The sequence below is a fragment of the Perna viridis genome, chromosome 2 (assembly GCF_037379345.1).
Source record: "Perna viridis isolate PV_CMFRI_1.1 ecotype Kerala chromosome 2, ASM3737934v1, whole genome shotgun sequence".
NCBI lineage: Eukaryota > Metazoa > Mollusca > Bivalvia > Mytilida > Mytilidae > Perna > Perna viridis.
In genome coordinates, this window is record NC_142446.1 from 3,996,336 (window position 1) to 4,019,489 (window position 23,154).

General features: G+C 32.2%; 1 protein-coding gene across 1 annotated transcript; it reads left to right on the forward strand.

The window, feature by feature from the left end:
- Positions 1-67: 67 nt before the first annotated feature.
- Positions 68-22,326, forward strand: LOC148623343 (zinc finger protein 830-like). Its single transcript, XM_088565153.1, has 9 exons — positions 68-194; positions 3,745-3,844; positions 7,542-7,629; positions 10,604-10,631; positions 12,057-12,217; positions 18,283-18,386; positions 19,396-19,473; positions 20,780-20,856; positions 22,165-22,326. Exons 1-9 carry the CDS (start codon positions 79-81, stop codon positions 22,310-22,312), a joined length of 900 nt encoding a protein of 299 aa, XP_088421279.1. The 5' UTR covers positions 68-78; the 3' UTR covers positions 22,313-22,326.
- Positions 22,327-23,154: the final 828 nt, after the last annotated feature.

Consider the following 23,154-nt stretch of genomic DNA (forward strand, 5'->3'; position numbering starts at 1 on the left):
AAAAAAAACTTTTTCTTTATAATATTTACAGTTAAATTCAGAAAATGAAAACGAATTCGAAAACATTCAATAACAAAAATGTCCTCAAAAAAGAAGCAGAAAATAGTCTCGAAAGATGATTTGAGAAAGCTAATGAAAGAGAAGACTTACTCCTTTAAGAGTCAATTGAAAAAAATAGAGCATCCATTTGCAAAGTATGTGGTTTGGATTTTCTCATCTGTTGCCTTGAAATCTTAATTTACTCATTCGTGTTATTTCTAATACAATGATTACCTCCCTTATAGTAACTAAATACACAATATACATGTAGATTACAAGAATGTAATTGTTCTCAAAGCTATTTCTGTATGGAGGTCCTCACGTATTATCTGGTCCGTTCGCCCTGGATCCATTTACTCTTGGTCCGTTATCCTTTGGCAAAGAATAAAAATATATGTTTAAGCCCTCTAAAATGGATATGCATCCATACTCGGTACTGAAAAAAATCTGGAAATTCAGAGTACTGTGCACCCATTGGGCTTACATACCACACTTTTTTATGCCATGGTTAAAATGTCCGCGCCAGTTGTGCAAGGTTGTGGTCTGGAATGAACACTGAGTCGTTGGTTAAAAATTTTTCAAACATCTTTTTCTCTGAAACTACAGTATTTTACTTTATGGATGGAACTTGCCATGATTGATCCTTAGAGTATCCTGCACAAAGCTTATGCTCCAATTTTTGATCTGTCAAAAAATATTTCTTAAAATAGATCATAGGGGTCAGACAGCAGTTTTTTACATATAACTTCAAAACTGTTATGTTTAGCCAAATTCTGACAGTGGTAAATATGTTCAGCAGGATGAGAGCTACCTATGTGCTGATATTATGAAAATCTGTCTACTGATGTTTGAGTTATTGCCCTTTTTCAACATTTTTTACTATTTTTTAAGTTAATACATCAAAAATCTTCTCCTCTTAAACTACTATTCAGAATCAAATGAAACTTAGTATGATTGTTTCTTAGAGTATTCTGCACAATCTGATATAAAATTTTTGATGCATCAAAAAACATGGCTGCTCTTACTAAAAATATAACATACAGGCCAAATTCAGTTTTTTTGCATATAACTAAAAAACTGTTGAATTTAGCAAAACTCTGACTTCATAATATTGTTTACAATTAAGGGATGGACCAATGCCGAAATTTTCAAAATGATCTGTTGCTTAATGTAGGAGTTGTGGCCCCTGAAACAGATTTTGTTGTTGTTTTTCTTGTGTACAACTTTGAAAATCTTCTTCTCTGAAACCATGTGACAAAATTTAATGATATTTAGCATAATTGTTCCTTAGGATATTCTTCACAAACTGATTGTATAAAATTTTTCATCAGTTGAAAAAAAAAATGGCTGTAGTTACTAAAAATAGAACATAGGGGTCAAAATGCTTTTTTTGCTAATCTTTCATCAGCTATAGAAGAATAATGAAAATGAGAGCTTCTGATAAGCTAAACATGATATTCTAAGTTGACTGGCAGTAACAAACATTTTTTTAGGTGGCCATTTTGCAACCATTTTCACTAGTTGCTCAGATTCGAATGGTTTTTGGTTTCTTTAGAAACATGGTATTCTAAGTTGAATGATGATGATGAAAGTTTGTTCTGGGCAGCCATTTTCCAACTAATTTTTATACTCACTTTGATTTCAACAATATTTGGTTTATATAGTAACCATGGTTTCCTGAGTTGAATGGTGATGATGAAAATGTTGTAGAGCCATGATTTAACTTAATTTTATGTTCTTTTTTTAGCATATGTATACTGTGCTAATGCCTTATCAGACCAGGTGGAATAACTGGGCATAGAGGGGACTCATGCCCAAATTTTGTCCAGAGGTTCTGGAAACACTTTGAAGGCATTTCCAACATTTTACAGCACCTTAAGTTCTCAGTTGAACTTACAGCATTCATCAATGTATGCTCTTTTTCAGCAGTATTTCATCAAGCATTGTAACAGAGTATGGTACTTTAACTTTCTTAGTGACATAATGTAGTGGGGCATGGTTTGCCAGATGAGCAACTCGGGCCCTCTGAGAGTTTCTTGTAAACATTCAATATCTCTTTTATAACCAATAAATGTTTCTGTTAATTGTTTAGCTCAATAATATTATATTATTTCTACAAAATAAAATTAAGGTATAGTCTTCAAATCAACTGAAGATTCGAGGAACTCCTGTTTGGCCTAGACAGATGTTTAGTAATAAAATTGCATTTATGGAGTTTAGTTCTTGCAGTAATGTGTCAAGAAGCATTAAATGTGTTAAGTATGTTCCATTTAACACACTTATCAGTCATAATCTTCATCCTATCATTAAAATGTCATGAATAATAAACAGGAAGTGATGAGGAGTGATTTTAACCAAGTAAAATTGGTGGGAAAATTCAAATTGATAAAAAGTGTGTAGTTTTGTAAAATCTTTGTTCATCAAGGAAATTATTTACTTAAGTTGAAATTGATTTTATTTGAGTATTATTATTGTATAGGATAAATGCAGCTAAAATAGTTTCTGAAAGTTATGCAAATAACATCTGTAATTACTGGACAGGTTTAAAGATATGGAAAAAGATGAAATGGAAAAGGTCTGATTAAGGGAAACAAGTCTTTACACAAAAAAACTAAAGCACTAGTAATATGAACTCCCACGAAAATTCAGGAGTGACATCAGGTTGTCCAGAAGGGTAAGTATGTCCAGTAAAACATGACTTGTGTACAATGTTAGAATTGTTTCCCTTGACATACAAAATTCAATAGTTTGATCAGTTTATATACACATATAGTACTGCAAAAATTAATATAGCTAAAGTTCTTATAGATGAAATGTACTTAGTCCCTATCCCCTACCAGTGACTTGCTGAAATGGACTTGATTTTGCACTCAGTCTGGCCATCACTCTACCAGCAAGATGAAAACTAGGCAGTTTTCCGCACTATTTTTCATCTCGCTTGAAGATATACATTTGTTACATTGATTTACCATGACAAGTTACAGACCAATTTGAATTTGTTCAGGTCAATTGATTTTTGCTGAGTTATGGCCTATGGGCTGAGAGATTTATTGCAAAAACACTGTTTCTGCACTTTTTTTTATTATGCTTGCATATCATGTACATTTGATATTTGGAACATTCCTGTACTATGACAAGTTCTATTTGGTTATGGTTTGTTGATTTTTTGCTGAATTTTGACCCTTGGACAAAGAAAATTCATGCAAAAACTCAGTTTTCTGCACTTTTTTTTGTCATGCTTGTAGATATATACTTGATATTTTGTATTTTGCTTTACTGTGATGAGTAACAGACCAAGGCTGAATTTTGTTCTTCTTCCTTTTTTTTTGCTGAGTAATGTCCCTTGAAGGTAGAAAATTCATGCATCTCACTTTTCCACATTTTTTTATGCTAACAAATTAAGTTTGCATGCTGTTCTCTTCAATAGATTTTTCTTCAGTTAGGGGACTTTGCATTGCCATGCAATACTCTCAAAATGCTTGTTATATTTGATATTTTGTACAGTACTAGTATATGGTTTTGGTATGGAGACTTGTATAAGTTTCTCTTTCCAGGTTTCTAGCATGTTTATCGGTAGTCCCAGTGTACCATGTGATAAAGAATTCTTCGTGTTTGCTAATATTGGGAGAAAGTATGCTTACATGACAAATGATGCAACTTCTTATTAAAACATGTAAAAGACTATGTTTTTGTTTCACATTTCAGATACAACAGTTTAGGCCAGCTTACTTGTGTTCTGTGTAAATCAGTAGTAAAATCAGATGCTTTATGGGTTCCACATCTTCAGAATCGCCAACATAAAGAGGTATAATACTTAAAATATTATATAGCTTAGCTTATCTCCTTGTATTAACATGGATGGAATAGCAAAGACATTTTAGGCACTGGAGTCAACCCTACTTTACCAAGGGCTATCAACATATTTACTTCACTTAAGTTATTGTTCAGCTTAAGATTAATGACTCGTGAGTTTAAAGCACATCTTTTTATACTCCATCCATGACAAGAGTTTGAGGTATATAATGACCCTAATGTCTGTTTGTCTGTCCCTTTTTGAGAAAGAGTTTTCACATAATGTTGTGAAACATTTGTTGTTTTATATACTGTATACTAGTAGTTAATAACAGTGCACTAACATAAATCTAATATACAGATGACACTACAAGAAAATTGCATGGCCGAGCAACAAAATCACAGTATTGTCTTTGTACTGCAAAAAGATTTTGAGAATAAAGCACTTTTAGCATGAAGAAAAAACCAATTATCTTGGTTTAAAACTGAGGATGTCTTGTCTTCTGAACAATGTAATGTTTGTGACATTAACAGGTTTTGAACTTCCACTGTTCTATTTGACTGTATATTTACAAGCGATATACAATCACCAACTAAATATAACTTAATTTTGGAGTCAAAAAAATTGTTTTGTTGTCTGCTTTGAATGATGTTGCAGTATGAAGACAATAACACTGCACTTAATTGACATAAACTTTGATATATGAATTTGGCTCAAACCTGTAAAAATGCCGCACATTTTTCTGTGGTTCTAAGCCTCATCAGTATATCTGTTTTATGTCAAGTCAGTATATATTCAGTCAGTAATAGTATAATTCTTGTAAATAAACGGCCAAAGCAGTTTAACAGTTTGAGTAGAAAATTTGCAGTATAAATGGTCATGCCTAATGTAAGACCTTTGTGAAATGCAATCGATATAGGAAGAATACCAGTAATAACTTTTTTCTTGGAAAAAAATATCTTAACTTTAGTAAAAACCTGAATGAATTGAATAAAAAAAATACTTGTCAGCTTATATCGTTACTGTGTCTGTTGGTGTATGTCAATTATTGTTGATATTGTCATCCCTCTTTAACATCATCATCATTAGAATTTGAAGGTCGACTCTGTGGATTATAACAAAATTATTTAACATCATCGTTATCATTAGAACTTGAAGGTCCTCTCTGTGGATTATAACAAAATGTCACCAGTAATAGTGTCTTTTTTAAAGGTAACAAACATAGCCTCCAGTTCTATTTATAGGGCATACAATGTAGGGGTAAGGTAACAAACATAGCCTCCAGTTCTATTTATAGGGTATGCAATGTAGGGGTAAAACCAAGCCTCCAGTTCTATTTATAGGGCATACAGTGTAAGGGTAAGGTAACAAACATAGCCTTCAGTTCTATTTATAGGGCATACAGTGTAAGGGTAAGGTAACAAACATAGCCTCCAGTTCTATTTATAGGATATACAATGTAGGGGTAAAACCAAGCCTCCTGTTCTATTTATAGGGCATACAGTGTAAGGGTAAGGTAACAAACCTAGCCTCCAGTTCTATTCATAGGGCATACAATGTAGGGGTAAGGTAACAAACATAGCCTCCAGTTCTATTTATAGGGCATACAATGTAGGGGTAAGGTAACAAACATAGCCTCCAGTTCTATTTATAGGGCATACAATGTAGGGGTAAGGTAACAAACATAGCCTCCAGTTCTATTTATAGGGTATACAATGTAGGGGTAAAACAAAGCCTCCAGTTCTATTTATAGGGCATACAATGTAGGGGTAAAACTAATTATTTCAAGTTATATTTCAAAAACTATGGTAGATTAAAGTTAAGATGAGGATCCTTCTTCAGCTGAAAGAGCTCTACAAAGTCTCTGTTGGGTTTAAGTTGTAAGACAACTCTTTATTAGAGTAATTCCCCATGAAAGGTATAAAAACAAAACAAAAGAGAAAAATTTCTTTTTTTTTTGTTTTTATGCAAACACTCATATTATGCTATGATGCTATCACCATAGTTAATTTTTTGGTTTCTGTGTGATAACTTTAGTTGTAGTCATAAAATTTTGATATTTGTTACTTGCTTTTAGAGGAAGCTTGCTATTTAAAATAGGGTCATTGTCCCTTACCATTCTGTAATAAAGGGGTGAAATAGGTGCTAATATTGATGTAGAAGGTTTGTTTCTTGTTTAATTTTGACTGTTCTTTTTTTCAATTAGTTTCTTTTAAAATTCAGTGTTAAGAAAATTTAACAGATTGAAAATAGCATTTAGCATTTTCAGTCTATAGGAGAGCAAAGTGGGGCCTCAACCAGAAAATCAACTTCTTTATTTTTGGTCTGATTTTGAATTTTTTGCTGTTGATTTCCTTATGAAGATCCCAGCCTGCAATTTTCAGTCAGATTGCAGATACCTGTATCTCCTACACTTTTCAAATTGTAAGGAACCAAAGGAGTCACATTCCAAAAATTAACATTTTTAATTTCTGGTCCAGTTTAGAATTTTTTTCATTGGTCTGGATTCCTGGTGGAAATCTATACCTGCATTTTTCAACCCGTATTTGAATATTTCTCACCATTTTTGATTTACAAGGGGTCAAGGGGTCAAGGGTCATATTTTAGAAGTATGTTTAATATATATTTTCCATCTGATTTTAATGACTGAAAACAGAACATTTTATTTTTAAAAACTGAATTTCAAAATGTATCATGCAATTCTGTATCCAAACCAGTTGTGTGTATCCAATTGTACACAATGGAAGTCCCTATGTTTAAGTGTGTCATAAACTAATGTTGTGTACACACTTGCTTTAAGTGAACAGATTTCAAATTGGTGTAGCTGTATCATGCAAGTCAAAGCTTTTTAATAGCCAATGTCTTGAAAATCTTAAGACAGAAACTTTGAATTGTTTTTGAATGCTTATAATGATCAGCCATACAAATTTCAACTGAGTCATGGTAAGAAAAGACTTCTATAAGGAGTAACTGCCATTGAAAGAAAAAAAAATGGCAATACATTTTTATACCTCTGTACAAAATTGACTTGGTGTCATCATTGTCTGTAAACATTCCCTGTATTTGTTAGTGTGTAAGTGCTTTGAACTCTTTTAGATTGTGCCATAATTTTTCACACCATAAAAGGAAGGAAAAGATGGTTTTGATTTATAGCCCTTACATAGGAATAGGAGTCAAAAGAGGGGCCAGAAAAATAACTTTTTTTAGAACTAAGCTATATAACTTAAGTAAGTATATGTGTATGAATCATTAAGAAATTTTATCAAACCAATGTTGCTACGATGGATTTTGGCCTCTGCAGCAATATGAAACTGCTTCCTGCAATGAAAATTATTATATTAATGTCTATAATTGTATTCATTTTGTGTCAGAAACAAGCTTGAGTTTAGTGTTCAGGATTTCACATTTGTATTCATTTCAAGCTATGGCTCATGTAGAATATAGTTTTTCGAAGAAACTGAACTGCAGGTGTGTTTTTGATCACATTGTAATCTTTTAGTTTAAATGCAGGTATCTTTGATAACCCACTTTTAATTGTGCTGGACTATGTTGATTCTTATGGCTCTTTATTTTACTAACCTTTCGGGCCTAAATGTCTCATGAAATGTATGCACATCAAATGTATTTAGAGTACATTTAAATTTTTTCCTGTCTTTTATTATTAACTATGGAAGTTTACTGTAGGAGTGTTTAATTTTCTTTTTTATAGAATGTTGAAGCATTTAAGACACCGGGACCAGCAGCACCAAAGAGAAAGTTTCCTCCTGAGCCTGATATTACCAATAAAAAATTCAAAGGTAACAATACAGCATCATCAACACATCAATTTGTAGTTATCTTAAAATGTTTTAGATTGTTTCCCATACAATTTCTGCAGAAGATAAGATATTTTCATAAAGTTTATGAGGGAGGAAAAGACAATTGTAAAACTGATTTTTGTAGTAATTTTAGTTTTAGGCATGTTATTTACATTCCTTCTTAATATTTTTATCTGATTTTTTTTTCATTTGTGGAAATTAAATTATTGAAATGTATGTTTCCCACCTTCAAAATACATTGATGGTAGTTACAATTTATCATCCATCAGCTCTTAACTTACAGTACAAAAAGAGACATGATTAATCACATTGATAGTGACAACCACTAAAGAAGGCCGTGTGAGCTTTTGCCATGTCTTGGTGTCCGTCGTTGTCTTCATAACAATTTTTCAAAACTCTTCTCCTCAGATACTACTTGATAAAATGAAACCAAACTTAATATGAATGTACCTTGGGTTATCCTGCATGAAACTGATGTGTGGATTTTTGATCTGTTGAAAAACATGGCTGCTGTTACTTAAAATAGAACATAAGAGTTAGACAGTAGTTTTTTGCATATATCTCCAAAATCTTTAGGTTTAGCCAAATTTTGACAAGGATAAAAGTGTTCAGCATAATGAGATCTATCTGTGATCAAATTTTTATTGTAATCTGTTAAGCCATGTTGTAGTTATTGCCATTTTTAAACCTTTTTTTGGCTATTTTTAATGTTCTTTCTTTCAAAAATCTTCTCCTCTTACACTACTTGACTAATTGGAACCAAACTTGGTATGAATGTTCCTTGGGGGTATCCTGCATAAAATTGATGTGTGGATTTTTTATCCCTCGAAAACACGGCAGCCATTACTAAAAATGTAACATAGGGGTCAGACAGTATATTTTCGCTTATTATATCTCCAAAACTGTTATGTTTAGCCAAATTCTTTCAATTGCTGAAATGATCCTTATTATAAGGCTAACAAAAGTTTCCAAAGGATCTTTCTTGTCAGAAGACTCCTTGTAAAAGTTGTTGCCTTTAAAAGATGAAAAATGACGTTTTTTTCACAGTTTTCAGCCAGTATCTTGAAAACTGATGGATAGAAAGAAACCTTCAATTGCTGAAATGATCCATATGATAAGTCCTACCAAAGTCTTCTTGAGTCAAAATTGTTGGACAACTTTTTGTTAAATTTATTGCCCTTGAAAGACAAATTTTAACCAGGTGAGCGATTCAGGCTCTTGGTAGCCTCTTGTTGTGTAATTCTTCAACGTATACTTAGTCAGTTAACAAAGTCGCCATCAACTGCAGAGCATCTGTACTAATATTGAAATTCGGAAAAAAAAGTACAAACCACCAGTTGCAAAATCAATATATCAAGTTTTTTTTTAGTATTTGAAAGTTAATTACATGTGTACCTTTTAATATGCAATTTCAAAAATTCAAATAAAATGTTCATTCCTCAAAAAATATCTTACCCTTTGTGCAGTTGTGATAAACATTCCTTCAGGTATGATTGTTCTGCAGTATTTATAGGGCAGATGTACAATAATTTAATTCATTGATGATTTATATGTTTAACAAAGACCAAATTCCAAGAGAAATGGGTGTTGGATCCTGCGGAACACCAACAAAAATTATCTGTTTGTGAAAATAGACAATTATATTAACTCTTTTTTATTATTTTTTAAAGAAATGTTGAGTAAAAACATTTTAAACAATTATCTTATATTATTTAATTAAAAGAGACCATTACATTTAAGTTTTAAGTTCACCAAAAAATACCCTGTGTATTCTTTATTTTCAATTGGTAAAATCCTATTTTCCTATATAGTTTTGGTCAAAATGGCTTGACACCCTGAAATAGTCATTCAAAAGTAATATTTGAAGTAAGTATCGCCACCATTTTAATTATAGAGCATGTACTTAAATAAAAAATTTAATCTTTAGCCTGTGATATAACAATGACGTGTGATATTAACAAACTTTATTAAAAGAAATATTTCAGTAGTTTGACTTCCAGAGTTAATAAGTTAGCCAAATTTGTTTTAATTTTGATTTATGTCTGACTTTGTTAAACAAGGTTTACTAGCATTTCCAACCAACATTGTGGACAGGTAGGTTATAGATAGGGATTCTATATGGGCAACAAACATTGTGGACAGGTAGGGTATAGAAAGGAATTCTACATGGCCAACAAACATTGTGGACAGGTAGGTTATAAATAGAAATTCTATATGGCCAATATCATCATGGTTGGTTGGATTTCAATTTAAGTCACACTCCCTTGTGACATAATCTCTCTGTTTTAATCGATTTATGTCCTTTTGACCCACTTTTTCAAACTTTTCATAATAAAAAAAATTCATCTTTGAGGATTTACTGGCCTATAAATGGTGAATGTCTCCCTAATAATTTGTTGGCAAGATATTAAAGAGTAAGAAAGACTTGAAAGAATATAAAAATATTTAGAAGCAACTTATATGTGGTAACAGAAATAACCAATTTTACAATGAATTTTTTTTTTAAACTTCATATGTATAGAGTAATAAGAAAATAATTGAACTGATAAAATCTAAGCAAGAGTTAAAAGGAAAGTCCAAATAACAATTGGCAACATCAAAGCAGCATAGTTTGAAACAATCAAAATGATCCTGACTTGGAAACTGTGTTAAACTAGGTATTATAGCATGCTAAATCTTCCATTAAGGTTAATTGTGTCCAGTATATTGCAATACAACAGGCAGCATAAAATTGCCACCAGGTAAAGTTGATAAAATCAGTTATGCTGTTTTAATCTATTGGCATATTTTTGTTTTAATTTTGATATGCACTCTTGCAAACTTTATAGACCAACAATGTTACCATTTGATTTCCAATAAGATGCCCTTTTGTGATAGGTTACCATTTCATGCCCAAACAGATAAACAATTTTTGTTTTTAACACTACATTGAAGAAGTTCTTTTATTTTTTAGATAATGGAAGCTCAAGCAAAGTTTCTGGGTGAGTCTGTTAAAGGTCTACATGAAAAAATGGATTTACAAAAATTTCACAAAAATCATCTCACTGTAGCTCAGTATTTAGTTCAAACATATTTTATTGCTAAAATTTACAGGCAATGGGATTGGACATAAGTTATACCAACTTACCTTTCCACATAATCAATTACAAATATTTTGTGAACATACGTCCGCAATAAAACATAATATACAATGTAAACAACTAATTGTGACAAAACTGAATCAAGAACAGCATATATGTTATCATATGTGACGAACTTGTCATTTCAATGTATGTGGCAATATATTTGTATCAGTATTTGTCATTACATACATCATTTTTGAGATTTGGAGTTTTTAGCTCATCTGACAGAAGGGCCATGTGAGCTATTGCCATCACCATAGGTCTGTCATTTGTAGTCATCTGTTAACTTTTCAAACATCATCTTCTCAGAAACTACTTGACAGATTGTTTTATCTGGCAAAAACATAACCACCACTACTAAAAATAGATCAAAGAGTCAAATTGCAGAATTTTGCACATAGCTAAAAAATAGTTGGGTTTAGCTTATATCTGGCAATGTAAAATTGTTCAGCATGATGGGGTGAATTTATGTTGAAATTTTCTGAAAGATACATTGAGGAATGAATGAGTTACGGGTCCTAAAATGGATTTTTTTCCCCTGAACTTTACATTTCTAACTTTCAAAAGTTTCTTCTCTGAAACTCCTGGATAGATTGAAACAAAACCTAGCCTGAATGTTATGTAGAACATTTTTAACAACTGTGTGGGGATATCAGATCTGGCAAAAAACATGGCCACCTTTACTAAAAATAGACGATAGGGGTATATAGTCATTCTAGTAGGATGGATTGTAACCAAACATGGCATGAATGTTTTTGATCTGTGGAAAAAAAACATGGCCACTATTACTAAAAATTCAGGATTTGTGGAAATAACTAGATAAACTAATAAAATTTGGGTTTTGCCAAATTTTCATGGGGGAAAATTTATCAGCATGGTGAGACAAACTATGCCGAAACTTTCATAAAGATGTGTTTATGGATGTTATTGCCCTTGAAGGGTATAAAAGTGACTTATTTTATAATTTGAAAACTGCATGGATATTTAAGATGCTCTCCTTTAAATAAAATTCTTGTGACAATAGTACAGTAAAGTCAAGAGTCCAGCTTTAGAAAGCTAAAAAGACCAGGAAGGCAAATCAGGCTCTCTAGAGCCTCTAGTTAAATTTTATCTCCAATGTTTTTATTCAACACAAAGTGCCATTCCTTTCTGTCTTTCTTTTTGTACATCCTTCTGAAACATGTTGCCCCCTTACTTGAGAATGCTTTGTTCAAATGTTGCACAGTTGTTTGTTGTAGTAGTTTAAAGGTCTGTATTCTGTATACTTTTTTATGCTATTTTCAGATCGCCTTCAGATTTACATGACAATACACATAAAAGGTCAGCATTAAAATTGGCAGAATATTCATCTGATGATGAGGAGGAAACCTGTGACAACAAAAGTCAAAGTTCATCTTTAAAAACAGTTTCAAGGTCACAACTCAGTCATCCTGAACTTCCTCTTGGTAAATAAATTAATCTAAGAAAAACTTTTTTTCATACATACATGTTAAGATGTTATTTGTTATCTTTAAGGAATGTAAAAGAAGATGACTCAGGTAGCACTTAAGTTGGCCCTGATACTTTGTAAAGATATATTTAGATAAAAAGCAAACATTTTGATAATTCATGAATTTAGTGTTGAAATAGTGAATGGAAAATCTATTATACACCAAAAGTTCTTAGAAATCCCAGTTTTTATGGTCCAGTTTTACTACAAGAACAAAGTGTAACTAATTGGTAAAGTTACCATCTAAAAATCATTAGCTATATTGAAACTGGTATATGTTGTTTCAACTGAACATGTACCATCCTGCTACATGACGAAGATTCAAAATATCATTCAGAAATTTCTATGGCCAAATGGTCTTTCAGAAATAAAAAAAAAAGTCATTCAGCAATCGATCAATGATGGAGGACTGAAAGGACCTAATTTTGAAAACCAGATGATTGCTTTAAGAATAATATGGGTCAAAAGAGTTATGTCAGGTTCCAAAGCAATATTAAAACAATTCTTTTATGCTTTCTTTTCAGTTTATTTCAATTTAAAAGATGTTTTTTACTGTAGATTTTGGAGACATTGTCCTAAGTGTTCCCCCCTTTTATTTAGATATGCTAATGGCATGGAATAGGATAAAACGTATGTGTTCACCTGAAATTTCATTTGAAGTCAGAAAGGAATTTATATGGTTCAATCCATATATTAAAATAAATAATGCACTGTTTTCTTCAAACATTGGTGCAATACGGGTATTTGATTTATAAATGATATAATAGACAGTGATACTGGAGAATTCCTTTCACATACATCTGTAAATGAAAAATTTCAAGTAAACGCCACCTTTTTTTAGATGTCTGGTCTTTAACGGCAGCTATTCTGCATTCTTTGAAAATTTTACTTTTAGAAGATTATGTCAAGGTTGAAAGCAGTTCAAAATCATGTTTATTTATTAAAACAAGATATTGCTACTGAGTCAGCTTGGCTCTCAAAATGTAATTTGTTAAATGATGAAAGAGAAGAGAAGTAGGAAAAAATTTTCAGTGTTCAAATTGGGTAAAAATTTATAAATTGTTTTTCCAGAACATGACTGAAAGTCGTCTTCAATTAGATAAAGTTATATTTGGTATTATTATCCAAAACAAAATTTTTTTTATATTTTATTTGTATTTCATAGTCAGGATTTTAGAAAAAATCCACAAAATGTACAGTATTTTGTATCTTTTAGATGTACTAAGTACAAACATTTATTTGTGGGAAGAATTCTATGAAGTATCTTGTATTGAAAAGATTTCATATAAGTGTGATTGCATACCTTTTTCAAAAGATAGAAGTATTTTGAAAAATCATTAATTTCTATCTCAAGCACTTCTTCCCACTTTTCAAGTTTAGCATTTGGTTAAAAAAAATATGCCATCTTTTAAGTGTTTATAGACAAACTTTGCCTTTTTTACTGATAATAATGACTTGAGAAAAGAATCTTCTGCAAGAAAGTTTTGAAAAGTAATATTATTTACATTATTTCTAATGTAATCTTTTTACAAACTTTGGTATGCTAGATATCAGGCTGTAATATCTCAAAAAATTATTACTTATAATCACTTCCTTGATTCTATCAAAAGACATAAAGCTCTTTGTTTGTGGATTTATAATATTGTACAAATATTGAAAACCAAAATGTTTCCAACCTTTATAATAATTCATTACTTCACAAGGTACATAACTCAGGATATCGATAGATAGCATACTTTGCACACAATTCTTCACCATTGGTTTTGCAAAGGATAAACTAAATAAAACATCTCTCCAAAAAGGATTAGCAGCCTTTACACTTATATCATTGATTTTTTCTTTTTGAAGTTGAAAGACACGTTCACCTTCATAATTGTAAAAATTCTTTAACAAAAGTTTTTGCCAATGGCCACCAGGATTCCTAAAGAATCTCTGTACCCAACTCACCTTAAGATAAGACACAAAAGACTGAATATGAATCATATTTAGCCCCCCTGTTCAAAATCACCTATCAGAGTATTCTTCCTAATTTTGTCTGATTTGCCATTCCAAATGAATTTAAATAACATAGAATTAAGTTCATTTAATTTTTCTTGCAAAATTTGTATCAACCATAGCACTTAAGTCTAAGGAAAAATCCAGACCCAGAACACGTAAATTAGAATGTGACCATTTTAAATCTAAATTGGGACAAAGAATATGATAAGAAAATCTCTTACTCCCAACCCAAACTGCTCAGGTTTTTGATTTATTAGCCTTTAGACCAGATACTAAGTGGAAGAAACCAAAACATTTTATGGTCTCCCTTAAAGAGGACTCTGTACTGTCTTGCATAAAAAAGATATCATCTGCATACTGACTAATAAGAGGTTCAGAATCATTAACAATGACACCACGCACATCATTATTGTTTTTTAATTTGATATCCAAAACAACATGGAAGTTATTAATTTATGCATTCTCTTAGCAACGTACTTCATCAGTCTTTGAATAAACCTCTCAGAACATTTGTTTTCCTTCTTTTTTAGCTCACCTGGCCGTAGGTCATGTGAGCTATTGCCATTACTTGGCGTCCGCCGTCTTTCGTCATTAACAATTTTTTGCAAAACTCTTCTCCTCTTGACCAATTGGAAGCAAACTGGATTTAATGTTCTTTTGGGTATCCTGCATACAACTGATGTTGGGATTTTTTGATCTGTCGAAAAACATGGCTGCTGTTACTAAAAATAGAACATAGGGGTCAGACAGTAGTTTTTAACTCACCTGGCCAAAGGCCATGTGAGCTGTTGTCATCACTTGGCGTTATCTTCCGTCATTGTTAACAATTTTTCAAAACTCTTTTCCTCTGAAACTGCATGACAAATTGGAACCAAACTTGGTATGAATGTTTCTTGGAGTATCCTGCATAGAACTGATGTGGGGATTTTTGATATGTTAAAAAACATGGCCACTGTTACCAAAAATAGCCATTGGAATGCTGATCGTTTGTTGAAACAAATGCATCCACCACACTGAACAAATATGTTGTTGATCAAAAGTTCCAGCATTTTGTAAACATCTTCTTCTGAATATTTGGAAGATGATTTGGAATTATTTTGTACAAAGTATGAGGAATCTCTACCAAGAACTATATATTTGTATCTAGGTGTACCATCTTTTTTGGAGAAACAAAAATGTACAATGTTTTTAAGTGTGATTTTTACTGAGTATGGGGAATAGAAGTATACAGTGTCGAAAAATCATAGGTTTTAGGCGATATTGCAATCACCCTGTCCGTCTATTACACTTTTTTGTAGCTAATATCTCAGCTTCTTTTGGAGGAAATGCTAAGATATTTGGTATATTGTTTATCTGTATTCTGATCCACTTCGTAAGTTTTTAGGTGGTGTTTATTAGGATTTTTGTTACAGATTTCTCAGGTACTTTTGGAGGGAATGCTCAGATATTTGGTATATTGCATTTGCACGATGACTTCCACCATGTCTCCCCTATTCCAGGATTGACTGAAATGGTTCAGTAGGGTATTCTTAACTAGACATGGCAAGCAACATCTTAATTTGCTTGTTTTATGTTAATTTTTTTTCAATACTGCTCCTGTTAAATGAATTATGCGGTACAAACCTATAATATATCCTAATTGATTGATAGATTGTTGTTTTAACTCCTGTGGTAGATAATTCATCTATTTCAGGATGAGAAGGTTTGATCAATCAAACAGACCCTGCTTTGTACTAATTTGACAAGCTGTGACTTATTTTTAGCATCACTCAACTATTACCATCTCTTGGCATCCAGCGTCATTGGGGTTAACAATTTTTCAAAACTCCTCTGCTCTGACACTAATTGACCAATTGGAACCAAACTTGGTATGAATGTTTCTTGGTGTATCCTGCATAGAAAAAGTGTGGAAATTTTTTATCCATTGATAAACATGGCTTAAAATAGCCATGTTACTGAAAATAGAACATAGGGGTCAAGTAGTATTTCACATAAACATGTATCTCCAAAACTGTTAGGTTTAGCCAATTTCTGACATAGAGTAAAAGTGTTCATCATGATGAGATTTATCTATGTATTAAGCTATGTTGGAGTTTTGCCCTTGTTCCAATTTTTGGCTGTATTTACTGTTTTCAAAAACCTTCTCCTATGGCATTACTTGACCAGTCATTGGGGTTAACAATTTTTCAAAATCTTCTCCTCTGAAACTACTTGACCAATTAGAACCAAACTTGGTATGAATTTTCTTGGTGTATCCTACATAGAACTGGTATGGGGATTTTTGATCTGTTGAAAAACATGGCCGTCATTACTAAAAATAGAACATAGGGGTCAGACAGTAGTTTTTTGCATATATCTCCAGAACGGTTAGGTTTAGGCAGATTCTGACATGGGGTAAAAATGTTCAGCATGATGAGATCTATCTGCAGTCAAATTTTCATTTTAATCTATTATGCCATGTTGGAGTTATTGCTCTTTTTCAACGTTTTTTTGGCTATTTTTTAGCTCACCTGGCCTTCGGCCATTACTTGGCGTCCTTCGTCGTCATGGTCATGGACAAATTTTTAAAAATCTTCTCCTCTGAAACTGCTCGACTGACAGGTTTTAAACTTGGCATGATTGTTCCTTAGGGTGTTCTGCACAAAATGACCGTTGGGATTTTTGATCCATGAAAAAACATGGCCGCTGTGACTAAAAATAGAACATAGGAGTCAGATAGCAGTTTTTTGCAAATAACTCAAAAACCGTTGCCTTTAGCAAATTTCTGGCAGTGGGTAAAATTGTTAAGCATCATGAGATGGACCCATGCCAAAATTTTCAAAACCATTCATTGACTAATGTAGGAGTTATGACCCCTGAAACAGTTTTTTTTTTTTTTTTCACATGTACAACTTTGAAAATCTTCTCTAAAACCATTTAAGATCATTGAATGAAAATAAGCATAATAGTTCTTTAGTGTATTGTGCTCAAAATGACTGTTGTGATTTTTAATCTGTGAATAAATATGGCTGCCTATACTAAAAATGGAACTTAGGGGTCATAAACAGGTTATTGAAAAAAATTCAAAAATTGTTGCCTTTAGCAAAATTCTGGTTCAGGTCATGAAAATGCTATGAAAAGCATTTCCTGCATTAAACAATTTAGTTGATTTTAACAGCCTGTCTCATTCCTCAAGATTTTCAAATAAGCAAATGGTTAACCAGGTGAGCGATTCAGGCTCTCTTGAGCCCCTAGTTTTATATGGCCGCAAATAATAGTATTACCCTGGCACCATTTTTGTTGTTGGCATCCGTTATCTTTTGTTAATTTACAATAACTTGAGTTAAAATTATCAGATTTTTTATAAAAATCTTATGAATATGGCAGAGGGTCCTATTGTTTCTTGATATTTTGGCCCATTGAAAATATAGTGCTAAAAGGAGGAAATAAGTGTTATCATTAGAATTGATAGAAGTAGTTTATAGTTAATCCAGTTTTTATGATTCCAATGTCAATGTGTTTCTTTTGAAATTCTGTGTTAAAATCTTTTTACAGAATAGACTGTTCTTTAACAGTTTTATCGGGCAATATCCCAAAAATTAATTTAAGCTCACATGTGAAATTTTGCCATCACTCCGCATCTACTGTTGTCCTTGTCATTGTTGTTGTGAACATTTACATTTTTTTCAAACTTCTTCTGTAAAAATACCGGACAGAATTTAATGAAACTTGTAGGATTGTTTTTTAGGGTACCCTGCGAAAGTTTATTTTTGAATTTTTTTATCCATCTAAAAATTTGATCACCATTACTTAAAAAAAAGCTTAGGGGTCTAACACCAGTTTTTATACGTCTGCAAAAAAAACTTTGTGGTCTTGTAATGGTATAGGGCTGCCATCTTTGTTGTTGTCCATAGTTGCTTGGTTTTCTTGCATTAACTTGAATATTAGTCGGTTGATCTATTAGGTTTTGAGCCATTTCATACAGAAATATATTGTCCTATTCTTGCTTTATAAACATTAAATTTATTATTATTTCACTTGTAGATTTTTTTGACAGTGGAAACAAGCCTGAACATAACACTGTACCTAAAACAATGTCTGAAATTCTTCCTGAAGGTTTTTTTGATAATCCTGTGCAAGATGCTAAAGTAAGTAAAGAGTAGGAGCATTTCATTACTTAATATAAATTACATTTAAATTGAATGAACTAGTACTATTTATAGTTAAGGTTTATCATCCTTTCATCTACACACATGTTAAAACAAAAACAAATGTTGATAAGAAAAAATGGAAATTAATGTCTGTAAATGAAAACACAACAACAAATATTCAGATGTCTTTCAACAGGTATATTGTTCTTACAGGCAAGGCAGCAGGAGATTAACAATTGATAATGGGTATATTGTATTTACAGGCAAGGCAAGGTTATTGGGGAAGATAAACAATTGATAATGGGTGTATTGTACTAACAGGTGAGCCAGGTGGTAAAACTATTAATAATGGGTATATTGTACTCACCAAGTGAGGCAGATGGAACATAAAGTATTAATAATGGATATATTGTACTTACAGGTGAGGCAGGTGGGAGATAAACAATTAATAATATGTATATTGTACCTACCGGTGAGGCAGGTGGAAGATAAACAATTAATAATAGATATATTGTACTTACAGGTGAGGCAGGTAGAACATAAAAAATGATACAGATATTGTACTTACAGGCGAGGCAGGTAGAACATAAACAATGATACAGATATTGTACTTACAGGCGAGGCAGGTAGAACATAAACAATGATACAGATATTGTACTTACAGGCGAGGCAGGTAGAACATAAACAATGATACAGATATTGTACTTACAGGCGAGGCAGGTAGAACATAAACAATGATACAGATATTGTACTTACAGGCGAGGCAGGTAGAACATAAACAATGATACAGATATTGTACTTACAGGCGAGGCAGGTAGAACATAAAAAATGATACAGATATTGTACTTACAGGCGAGGCAGGTGGATTATGATCATAAGTAGTAGATATGCAATGTATTGTACTTACAGGTGAGGTAGTTGTATCTTAAACAGTTAAAGATGGGTAGTTACTACCTTTTGACTACAAGTTGATCATAATTAATTAATAATGGGTGTATACTTACAGGTGAGGCAGGTGGAATATAAAGATAAGATGGAGGAAGAGTGGGAGGTATTTCAGAAAGTCATGAAAGAAGAAACTCATGTAAGATGCTTACAATTTTCTGTTGTATCGAGGGATTGTTTCGCCAGTTTAACAGGATTTATAGCATGACAATCATTCTTGTGGTTTTGGGATCAATTAACTGTCTTATAATTAAATATGTCTTCAACCACTTTTTAGTTCACCTGGCCGAAGGCCAAGTCAGCTTATGCCATCACTTGGCATCCGTCGTCGTCATTGTCGTGGACAAATTTTTAAAAATCTTCTCCCCCGAAACTACTGGACTGACAGGTTTTAAACTTACATGATTGTTCCTTAGGGTGTTCTGCACAAAATGATCGTTGGGATTTTTGATCCATGAAAAAACATGGCCGCTGTTACTAAAAATAGAACATAGGGGTCAGATAGCAGTTTTTTGCAAATAACTCAAAAACCGTTGCCTTTAGCAAATTTCTGGTGTGGGTAATATTGTTCAGCATCATGAGATGGACCTATACCATAATTTTCAAAACAATTGGTCAACTGATGTAGGAGTTATGGCCCCCTGAAACACTTTTTTTTGTATTATGGCATGTGCAACTTTGAAAATCTTCTTCTCAAAATCCATTGCACAGAATTCAATGAAAGTTGACATATATGTTCCTTAGAGTATCCCACACAAAATGACAGTTGGGATTGTTGATTCATGAAAAAACATGGTCGCCATTTTTCAAAATAGAACATAGGGGTCAGATGGCAGTTTTTTGCAAATAACTCAAAAATTGTTGCCTGTAGCAAATTTCTGGCATTTGGGTAAAATTTTTAAGCATCATGAGAAGGACCTATGCCGAAATTTTCAAAACATTCATTGACTAATGTAGGAGTTGCGACCGCTGAAACAGTTTTTTTTTTCACATGTACAACTTTGAAAATTTTCTTCTCTAAAACCATTTAAGATCATTGAATGAAAATAAGCATAATAATTCTTTAGTGTATTGTGCTCAGAATGATTGTTGTGATTTTTAATCCGTGAATAGATATGGCTGCCTATACTAAAAATGGAACTTAGGGGTCACAATATATGTTTTTGAAAAAAAATTCAAAAATTGTTGCCTTTAGCAAAATTCTGGTTCAGGTCATGAAAATGCTATGAAAAGCATTTCCTGCATTAGACAATTTAGTTGATTTTAACTTAGCCTGTCTCATTCCTCAAGTTTTTCAAATAAGCAAATGGTTAACCAGGTGAGCAATTCAGGCTCTCTTGAGCCTGTAGTTTCTTTTGACAGTTGTTGCCCTTTGTATTAAGCTAGTCCATAAGATACATATTCTTTGTCTCGCAATTCATAAGATTGTATTATTTATGCTTCAGGTATCAGAAGCAATTGTAGAGGAAGAAGATGAACAGATTAATGTGGAAAGAAACATTGAAGAGATTGATGATCAGATGTAAGTTAATTTATAGTTCTTAACTTTCTATAAGAACCAGACAAGGTGTAATTCTTGGTAAAAAGAATAGTTATTGATATAATGACAAAAATAATAATAATGGTGTCTGGACATAGGAGACAAAAGTTATATAGAATGCATTATGATGGGGAGAGAACCTTTGACATTGCATCAGGAAGTGTACAATTATTAACTCTAAACATCTTTATAACTCCTGCAAACAAAGTTTGGGGGTATATAGGAATTACGTTGTCTATCTGTCTGTCCAATCATCCCTCTGTCCATATTTCTTGTCTGGGCAACTCCTAAACTGCTCAAGGGATTTTGATGAAGTTTTGTAGGAATGTTAGGCATCATAGGTAGATTCACAGGATTTTACATGTTAAAACATTGAAAGTGCAACTTCTTCTACACCTGCCAAGGGAATTAAATAAAATTTTATATAAAGACATATAGATACATACATTTAAATCTAACAGTATCACTGACCACATACATTGAAGTAAAGACGGTATTACTAATATTTAATTAAAGCTAACTATATCATTAACCACATTTATTTCAAGCTAACTGTATCACTGACCACATTTGTTTGTCTAACTTTATCACTAACCACAATCACCACATACATTTAAGTCTGACTGTATCACTGACCACATTTGTTTGTCTAAATGTATCACTGACCAAAATCACTACATGCATTAAAATCTGACTGTATCACTGACCACATTTGTTTGTCTAAATGTATCACTGACCAAAATCACTACATGCATTAAAATCTGACTGTATCACTGACCACATTTGTTTGTCTAAATGTATCACTGACCAAAATCACTACATGCATTAAAATCTGACTGTATCACTGACCACATTTGTTTGTCTAGCTGTATCACTGACCACAATGACCACATACATTAAAGTCTAACTGTATCACTAACCACATTTATTTAAATCTATCTGTATCACTGACCACCTATATTTAAGTTTAACAGTATCCCTGACCTCATTCATTAAAGTTTAACTGTATCCATGACCACATTGATTTAGAACTATCAATATCATTGACCACATTTATTTAAATCTATCTGTATCACTGACTACATTTATTTAAATCTACATGTATCTGTATTACTGACCACATTTATTTAAATCTACATGTATCTGTATCACTGACCATTTATTTTAGTTAATTATAGTGGAGTAATAATACAAAAAACCAACATTTTATTAAAGAAGTAAAGTTTTTAGTTTTGTGAAATTGTTATCTGTTAAGTCGGTAATCAGCTCCTTCTTCTTTTTAATTTTCAGAAATCGTTGGAAGGAAGTGAATGATTTAACAATTAAGAAAGAAGAAGTGCACCACTTTACAGATAATACAAGAAAATCAGACAGTGAGAGTGATAGTGATATAGACCTAGAGGATTTCTTGGACTGGCGATCTAAAAAATTACAATAAAGATTTAAAGTGGATTTGAAATTTTTTGGTTTGATACTTGTTCTGTTTGTTCTCACAGAAAAAAAAACAAAAAAAAAAAACACACACATTAAAATACCTGTTGCTTATTAGCTCACCTGGTCATAGACCATGTTAGCTATTGCCGTCACTTGGCATCCATCGTTGTCATCATTAACAATTCTTCAAACATCTTTTCCTCTGAAACTACTGAATTGATTTAGATGAAACTTAATATGATTGTTTTATAGAGTATCCTGCATAAAATGTCCCTTTGGATTTTGGATCGGTGAACAAACATTGCCACCGTTACTAAAAATAGCACATAGGGATCAGACAGCTTTTGTTTGCAGATATCTTCAAAAGTGTTAGGTTTAACCAAAATCTGACAGGGTGAAAGTGTTCAGCATGAAAATCTGTTGACCCATGTTGGAGTTATTGCCCTTTTTGGATGTTTTTTGCTGTTTTTTATGTTATTACTTTCAAAAATCTTCTTCTCAGAAACTACTATACAGAATTCAATGAAAGTTTGTATTATTGTTTTTTAGGGTATCATTAACAAAATGATTATTTGAATTTTTGATTGGTAAAAAAACATGGCCGACATTACTAAAAATAGAACATAAGAGTCAGACAGCTTTTTTTGTATATATCTCCAAAACTGCTAGGTTTAAATTTTGACATGGGTAAACGGGTTCAGCATGATGAGATCTATTTGTGGTGTAATTTTGGTGAAGATTTTTTGACTCATGTTGGAGTTATTGCCCTTTTTAGACGTTTTTTTGCTGTTTTTGATGTTATTACTTTCAAAAATCTTCTCAAAAACTGCTTCACAGTATTCAATA

Excerpts from the sequence above, each read along its gene's own strand:
- LOC148623343 (XM_088565153.1), top strand. The coding sequence starts at position 79 with ATGTCCTCAAAAAAGAAGCAGAAAATAGTCTCGAAAGATGATTTGAGA. Across the intron at positions 7,630-10,603 it reads TACCAATAAAAAATTCAAAG|ATAATGGAAGCTCAAGCAAA; the intron begins GTAACAATACAG and ends TTTATTTTTTAG. Across the intron at positions 18,387-19,395 it reads ATCCTGTGCAAGATGCTAAA|GTGAGGCAGGTGGAATATAA; the intron begins GTAAGTAAAGAG and ends GTATACTTACAG.